General features: G+C 34.4%; 1 protein-coding gene across 1 annotated transcript; it reads left to right on the top strand.

The window, feature by feature from the left end:
- Positions 1–241: 241 nt before the first annotated feature.
- Positions 242–2,876, top strand: LOC134238549 (NF-kappa-B inhibitor alpha-like). Its single transcript, XM_062720667.1, has 5 exons — positions 242–889; positions 1,298–1,602; positions 1,705–1,793; positions 2,015–2,251; positions 2,365–2,876. Exons 1-5 carry the CDS (start codon positions 447–449, stop codon positions 2,368–2,370), a joined length of 1,080 nt encoding a protein of 359 aa, XP_062576651.1. The 5' UTR covers positions 242–446; the 3' UTR covers positions 2,371–2,876.
- Positions 2,877–8,798: the final 5,922 nt, after the last annotated feature.

The following is an 8,798-nucleotide window of genomic DNA, read 5'->3' as shown; positions in this document are numbered from 1 at the left end:
TTTGATTTATAAATTTTCATTTTTATAAAATAAATGTTTTCTACAGTTGCAATTCAAAAAGTAACGATGCTCAGAAATAATACTTTATATCGGTCTACAATATTTTTTGCTAAATATATTTTCAAATAATTAAAAACTTTTTAAAAAAATTAAAGAACGAAAATTACAACGTGTAGTTCAATGTTCGTTTTTATCAAACTCGTAAGCGAACAGGTGACTACGCATGACTTGGGGATTTCCAGTGACGTCACGGACCTGGGAATCCCAACAATCTAGTATTTTACTTTTTAAACTGGATTGACAAGCTTCAGACGATAGAAGAAGTTAAGAAACGATCATTTCATTGTGATAATATAACTGTATTTGTAGACGAATAACTACCTGGCAGTTTTTCTCAGAGATTTATAGAACTACTTGTTTGTGTAAGTTCGCCATATTTTTCAAACATGTCGACCAGGAACTTTGTCCATCCTCAAAATTTGGAAGCAGAAGATTTGGTCGAGGATTGTGCACCATATGCAGATGGACATGGAGTTTTTAAAAAAGTTGCATATGATTCAACATTCGAAAAGTTGGATTCTGTGTGCGATAGTGGTGTGGATCTAAAATCTTGTGGAAGTGCCTATGGATCTTTATACGAGAAGGGACCAGAAACTTTTGTTCTCGAAGAAAGATTAGAAAGCCTAACTCTAGAAAGCAGCAAATGCTCTACAGAGGAAACAAAATGTTCGTTAGATGATGGTTACACAAGCTACTCAAGTGCAAGTTTTGTGGACATGGTGGACATGGTGGAGGCGGATCCAACGGAGCTGGCATATAGCCAGAAATCCAAGTGCCAAATATCGAACGAAGTTCTAGAACTTTACAATCAAGATCTTGATGGAGATTCGTAAGTTATCATTTTTACATAATGCAGCTTTGATGTATTTGTGACATGGGTTCGTATCTAACGCCCTTTGTTCTTCATTGGGAATTTCCTTTAATGCGCACGCGTTCAGTGAATGTGACGTGACCCCGCCGCGAGGTCAACAACTAGCTTTATGCAAATGAGTCAGACGTACTTCCCGATTTAGTTTATGAATAAACATGTTTACACAAAGCTGACCTAAATCTTGGTCAGTTGTCAATATATGGATAATCACACGAAAATAGTAATATTTCACAAGCTGACAAGAATTATTTTTAAATACTAAATAGTAAAAAAAAAAAAAAACCAAATTGATTACTTTTATAATTTTTTGTTAACCACATTAATACATATATTTATTAATAAAAATCAAAAATTCTATTTTTTCAGGCAACTGCACATGGCAATCATAAATCTGCTGGTCCCCATTGCTTTGTATATCGTAAAGCAGGCTCCCCACAGAGAATGGCTAGATCTCCCAAACAACATGCTTCAGACCCCCCTCCATCTGGCAGTGATGACGCGCCTTCCCCAGGTCGTGAAGGCGTTAATTGATGGTGGGGCTGACATTGAGGCTAGGGATTCCAAAGGGGATACACCTCTTCACATCGCTTGCAGAGAAGGTTTCGATGACATTGTCCAGATTTTACTGAGCGTCAGAAGAATCCAGGATTTGGAAGCACGGAATTATGATGGTATGCATCAACAAAAATGTTTAGGGTGAATTTATTATTTTTTTCTTTGTGTTAATATATTTACTTGTTCATAACTTGAACTCTCTATTTTTTTTATTGCAGGTCAGACCTGTTTGCACTTGGCAGCAGAGCACACCCACCTTCCAATCATTCGTCTATTGGTTCTGTCAAGAGCCAACCTTAACACACAGGTGAGAAAATGGTGTTAATTCCTTATGAAAAACAATGTAGGCATTTCAGCCAATGAGGGGCATCTTTCCTCTGAGTGATTTATGAGGCAGATGACAAATTCACTGAATACCTGTTTTTTCATTTCATAATTCATTTACACTAATTATTAAGTTCACCTGTGATTTGGAATGTAAATGGATTATTAATGATTCATGTAAATTTCCAACCTCTGTTTTTTCAGGATGGTAAGAGTGGAAAAACTGTTATCCATTACGCAGCAGAAATGGGAAATGTTTTACTTCTAGAGTTTTTACTGCAGTATCCCATCAATGTTCACTCCAGAACGTATAGTGGTCTGACGGCTATCATGTTGGCAGACGGACGGGGTTACCATGACATTGTCCAGCAGTTGCAGAAATTCGGAGGCTCATTGGAGAATGTTACATTTGAGGAGTCTTCAGATAGTGATGAAGAAATGGTAAGAAATTATAACTGTCCTTGAAATTGACTTTACAAAAATTTGTGTTCATTTGTTTTAATTAAGTCTGGTAAAATATGCATGTTGGTAATACCTTGTTGTTTGAATTTCAGAGTTGAAACAACTTGTTTCATTGAACGAGACAACAGGGTCTGCCCATAGAGCCCGAAAAACTCCCCACAAAATAGACTGTGATAGCCATGATGGCTGAGGACGAATGCCCTTACCTTCCTGCTGGCAGGACGGTGATAAACTTTATAGTCCATGGTTGTGATTTTTACATACTTTTACAAAATTACCATCAAAAATAGCTAATACACTTGCTCATCCACAGTGGAAACTCAGACATGCAGACATGGAGGAGAGGGTTTTATATGCAAGTGCTGAAAAATGAAAAAAAAATTGATATCTAATGAATTTATCATTGTATAAAATTGACAAGACTATCAGACTTGCACAAGGCCAGTAATAATTTAAAACTTTGTAGAAATCCTGTATATTTATTATTGTGACATGAATGTTGAAAATTCTGTAGTACGATAGTGAAATTGTAACATCATTGTCATTTGATGGATGTGTTTTGTTCTGTTAATTTCAAGTAAATGGAAATAAAAGGAAAAAAATCTTTCAAGGTTATTCATAGAGGAAATGATCAAACTGAACAATGCATGAACTGAGAGAAGAACTATAATTATTCTATGATAAAATCTTATCCAAGAACTGCTTCCTTTTCACACCGTAATCTTTTAAAAAAAAAAAAAAAAAAAAGCACCAATATAGAGTAGAAACTCAAGTTCAAATGCATATGCATAGATTACTTAAAATGATTTTAACTATATAATCTGTAAGCATGTTATTGTGGCCTTACGATAAGGAAACACATACAGCCAAGACCTTCACACACTTAGCAGGAAGGTCGGAAAATTAAAAATAGAATGGGGTTTTGGGGATTTTCGGTTTCAATTTGTTCTCTACTGCATCCTTAAATCAAAATCCCGTCATGTAAACCTGACTTTAAAAACAGTTGTAGTTTTTATATCTGTTAAGTAGGCACATAATGGAGAGGCACGTACTAGGAGGTGGATGCTCCATCCCATTTTTCCAAAAGGTTACTATTCTTGAAAATTTTCATTGCTTGTTTTCGGGATAATTAAAACATGGATAATGCAACAAACCTCTCAACGAAAAAGGATTTTAGAGTTGAGGGACAATATTCCCTTTTTGGCTTGACAATTTTCTGTTCAAGTATAAAGTTGTCATACAGCCCCCCCCCTTCCCTCACTTTTAAAAACGATATACTACTTTTCCATCTAGCCTGCACAGCTCATGCATCATGTCCTTGAAGTTTCTTTCCATTACGTATATAACGAAGTGACTTTCATTCCTCGTGACTTTAAAATATAAACTTTACTGATAACGAAGCGAAGTCGTTCGTCCCTGGCACTTCGTTTTAAGCGTGTACATATGAAAATAAAAACAAAACTACATTTCCCTCAATTTTAATTAAGACTGTGTATACAATTAAGATTTTTTTTACATACATGTACACTATTATATTAGATTTTCGTGAGATATGTAGGGGAAAATAACACATACTATAAATACCACAAAGAAAACATTATAAACACGGAAGTGAAAATTGTATATATTAAGTAGATATTCTGACTTTTTTTTCGTTTTTACATTATAGACATCGGTTTTCATGTTATCCGGATGCATGGGATGGGAAATACAGCCTGTTACGGGGATTTTACTTAGGTTTGGATTTGTTCATTAACGGACAATCCTGAATTCATATATACATGATGAAACTAACATCTCGGGATAAATAGGTCACCAAGTGCTACTATTTTCAAAAATCATTTTTTTGGTAATGTCCCTGGGACACTTTTTATAATACACTTAACTGAATTCAGTTAAAAACAAGCTAATTCAGAGAATTCGTGTCCCCCGCTTAAGGAAAAAGTCGGATCCCCCAGACTGAATTTGTAGAATTATTAAATGTATACATTGTACATGTATATTGAAGCAAATAAAATACATGTATGTCAATATGCGTATAAAGATTTGATTGCTTATTCTTTATTATGTGTATAGAAGATTCTTTTTATATGGAATATTTATCACACTGTAATGATGATTTTATAACCTCATAAATTTTTCTTTTCACATGCTGAATAATATCATTTTAAAAAAAAGTTTAAAAAAAAAAAAGAAAATAAAGCCTCGTCCGAGATTCGATCCCGGGACTTCTCACATGTGAAGCGGGAGACATACCACTAGACCACGGAATCGCTTTAAATATTGTCAAGTATATGCAGAAGTGAAGCCACATACATGTATATATTCATGTTCGGTATTGTCATAATTTTACACAATCCGTGGTGTTTGATTTATTTAGCCTTTATTTAACAGTTCTAATAGATGTAATAAGAACATAAAGTCCGCCGAGAACCTGTTTTATACGCAGTAACACTCCGCATGCCCCTGTGCTAAAAATAGTGACATGTAATACTATAAATACTAATAAAACAAACGGGGCGGGGAACTTTGAGAGGGGTGAGAGAGGTCCTAGGGAGTTTTGGTATAAAATTACATTGCATAAGCTCAAAATCTTCTTGAAATATCGCCCGAAAATGAAAGTGTTACACACAGACAGAATGTATAAATTTACGACCTTGAACTTTGACCTTTTGAACTCAAAATCAATAGGGGTCTTCCTTAGGCCACAGGGAGTTGATATGCAAAATTTCATTGCAATAGATTAAATGGTTCTAGAGATATCGTGTGGAAACGAAAGTGTTATAACAGACAGAATTTGCTTATTTTTGACCTTGACCTTTGATCTTTTGACCTCAAAATCAATAGGGGTCTTCCTTAGGCCACAGGGAGTTGCTATGTAAAATTTCATTGCAATAGCTCAAAGGGTTCTCGAGATATCGTGTGGAAACGAAAGCGTTACAGACAGACAGAAAGACGGACGGACGGACGGACGGACCCACGAAATGCAGGTTATGTGACTGACAAATTTATGTGACTTTTTCCAAAAAAATTATGTGGCGCAAAACATGATACATTAAGGGAGGTAAATCTCAAAACCTTTTGACGGACGTTATACGGACAATATTGTCCGTATTTTTTTATGTGACACTTCTTTAGAATGATTTTTTAAGTCACATAACACTCATTTCTGCTAAAAAAAATCAAATTTGTATGTGACAGTCACATAAAACAAAAGAGTCACATAAATCTTAAATGGGCACAAAAACTGTCACTTAACCATTATTTCGTGAGAACGGACGGACGGACGGACAGACGGACGGACGGACGGACAGACCCAAATTAATATCCCCCACTTTTCAAGCGGGGGACAAAAAACACCAGTAATATATAAAGGTTATGCAAGAGAAATTTGAGCCTTCGGTTTGTGACACGAGCAACACAGAATTGAAATATTTTGAAAATATTTTCGACTTTAACTTCATTAAGCCAAAGGTACAAAAGACACCCCTTCTCTCAGCCGTGTATACCCCGAACCAAATAGTTTTCAATTTTTTTACCCTGTTGCGTTTATGCATATACTGATACGTACTTGGCATGTATATCTAGGATCAAGTAGCTTTATAAACATAAATTCAACGAATATGAAATAAAAAAGCCCTATCTCTTCTCATTCAAAAGTTATGATCAAGGTTAAAATGTTTGTGACAGAGTGACAGACAAATCAGATTTAGTCCCATCGCTTTTGCGAAAGCGGGGGGCAATATTGGCTTGATTGGACATACAATATTCATTGGTATCCATTTGGACAATCGACTTTACTCCCTCTATCATCGTCGCAAACCACGGCCAAGATGTACGACCCTCTCGGTTCTGGAGAGAGCTATATATGCGAACTCCTAATAGTGGCTTGAGACAATACCCCATACTCCTATATGCACGTTATTTTTTGTAGATTATGCCGACATGCAAGGTAATTATGTTAACACGCAACATTAAATATACCAATATGCAACACAACTATGCTGATATGGAAGAAAAAAATTGAACAGATAGGAATTTGGGAAATTTCATAAATTATCAAATATTTCCGTCAAATGTAAAGGTCAAGGGGTCGAAAATCATATGACTTCCAACATGGTGCATGCAACTTATCTATGCTTTAATTACAACTTATTTATGTTGACACACAACTTATTTCATGTTGACAAAAAACCTATTTTTTCGACATTTAATTTATTTGTTGCAACATACTGTGACCGTGTGAAATGAACAGATTTTGAGTCACGAGTATATTCTGTGATAGTGCTAAGTAAAACATAATTATAGACCTTGGCCGCAAGACATTTGATGCTACCTGTGCCTGAGTGAACATATTAATTATTATTCAATTAATTTAATTATGTCAATTATGTCCATCTGCTTAGAGTATTTCTTCATTTTAATTGTTAATTTCACCATTGTTATAAATTGGCCGTGTCATACATGATCGTCAGTTGGAAACTGGACCTTGCACTGTCCACGCCGACATACAGATCGTGTAGAAACGCCAAGTTTGGATCGTTAATAAAATTTTGTATTTGTATTTTATTTGAATATTAAACGAAGTAATACTATTTTTATTCATGTCAAACTATTGGTTAATTAACTTATTTTGCATGTTAACATATCTCGCATGTTAACTTTAATAAGATGCTGAACACCAATCAAGCTCAAAAGACACATTCGGAACAAAACAAACACATGTAGACTCTAAAACATCAGAGATAGGATCACAGTCATGAAGAAGTAAGAAACTCATGTCGACCTGTCACACCCACCGTGAGCTTATCGTCATAATAGGGTAAACAGAAGAAACCCTACATAATTCAATGTGAAAACACACCTTCCTGACTTTTTTAATTGCAAAGGTGTAATTTCAATACCCATTTTGGTGGATTTTCAGAGGCAAAGGCACAATCCTTCATAAGTTTTTATAGGATGTCTTGCAATAATACTGTATTCTCTAAATATAATTGTACATCTATGAACAACTCAAGCATGAAGGTTTTTTTTTTTCAAATCATTTATTGACAAAGTCCATGTGTTGAAAAACTGATATCTAAAATGCAGTTATATCAAACTTACTTAAACATATGTAATTATGCTTAAATCACAAAATAATAGAACACTTTCGATCTATGACATAATACAGATTTACATTTCTATATTGATACAAATTGTACATTATTGCCGAATGTCGTTTTTTTTTATAAGTATTTAGTTTCTTTATATGTTATCATAAGCAATGTGAGAATAAACTTAATTGTGAGAATAAACTTAATTGAAAATTAAACTGCCTTTACTTTTTGTTTTAGAATTTTTTTTTTTACTTAGAGCATGTTCATGCTTATCGGATTAACTGGGAAACATAAACTCCATATGCAGGTTATGATGGTATATTGCCACATAAAAAGGAAAGTTGATGATGAAAGAGTTAAAGTCATCAAGTTTTTGATAGAAATTTGTTATGGTCTGCATGTTAACTTAAAATTACATATCAACATAAATATGTTGCATGTCATCATACATGTAAATAAGTTTAGTGTCAACATTGAAAATTTGCATCTAAAATGTATCGTTTATGAAGTCACAATTTGGTCAAAAAATCAAAATTTTAATCTTATTACATGTATATTTCTCTTGCATGTAAACACAATATGTAATGTTACATTTTAGTAAACATATATATGACAAGTGTGGAAAAATAACTTTATTATATATGTAAGGTCAGAAATCCCCCCCCCCTTTAGTGCCCAGACACACGTCGCATTCAAAGACTCATTCAAACACTTCCTTTTTTATTTTCTGACCTATTGCATTTTACAGTGCATCCACAATAAGCCAGAGTGTCGTTTCTAGAGAAGCATGCACTGAGAGAATTACCTAGTTGATTTAACTAGTGTGTCAAGTAAAGCGTTCTTCGTGATTAGTAATCACTCTGTGTACTAGCTAAGATAGTGAAAAGTGGAACAGTGGTCGTAAAGATACTTAAATACCTAGTGAAAGTTACTTATAAGTTCTTAGATTTACTAATGTTATCTAGTAAATCTACCCAAATACCTAGTAAAACTACTTTTGAGGTAGTGATTGTATGGACAGTAAATATACTAGTCTTCCCAGTGACTTTCACTGGTTATTTTTTTCAGTGTGGATTCTCGAAATGTCGACCACTTTCCCCGCCATTCTCTCTGTTTAGACAGATTTTTCCTGCCTTTCTTAGTTCAATGGTATTTACCGACAGTTCTTCGAGGAATCACACTTAAATGCAAGAGAAACTCACAGAATGGAAAAAAACAAGTAAAGAAGGAATTCACGTGAGGGTGGTTAGAAATGCCCGTAATATTAATATATGGTAAATACGACGATTCTTTTAGAACTTGACAGTTTCTTAGCAACGTAGACGAACATATAGTTCTCCCTTATATAATACCAATACTGTTTGTAAAGTTAAAGGAGGTCGAACAACAAAATGGTTTTGCTTTGCACCATATCAAATCATATTTAA

The sequence above is a fragment of the Saccostrea cucullata genome, unplaced genomic scaffold, assembly GCF_032062105.1.
Source record: "Saccostrea cucullata isolate Sc308-1 unplaced genomic scaffold, CSIRO_AGI_Scuc_v1 ctg9086, whole genome shotgun sequence".
NCBI lineage: Eukaryota > Metazoa > Mollusca > Bivalvia > Ostreida > Ostreidae > Saccostrea > Saccostrea cuccullata.
The sequence above is the reverse complement of the archived record's forward strand: the minus strand, read 5'-3'. Positions and strand labels throughout refer to the sequence as shown.

Coding starts and splice junctions, on each gene's coding strand:
- LOC134238549 (XM_062720667.1), top strand. CDS start 447: ATGTCGACCAGGAACTTTGTCCATCCTCAAAATTTGGAAGCAGAAGAT. Junction 890..1,297: donor CAAGATCTTGATGGAGATTC/GTAAGTTATCAT, acceptor CTATTTTTTCAG/GCAACTGCACATGGCAATCA. Junction 1,794..2,014: donor GAGCCAACCTTAACACACAG/GTGAGAAAATGG, acceptor CTGTTTTTTCAG/GATGGTAAGAGTGGAAAAAC.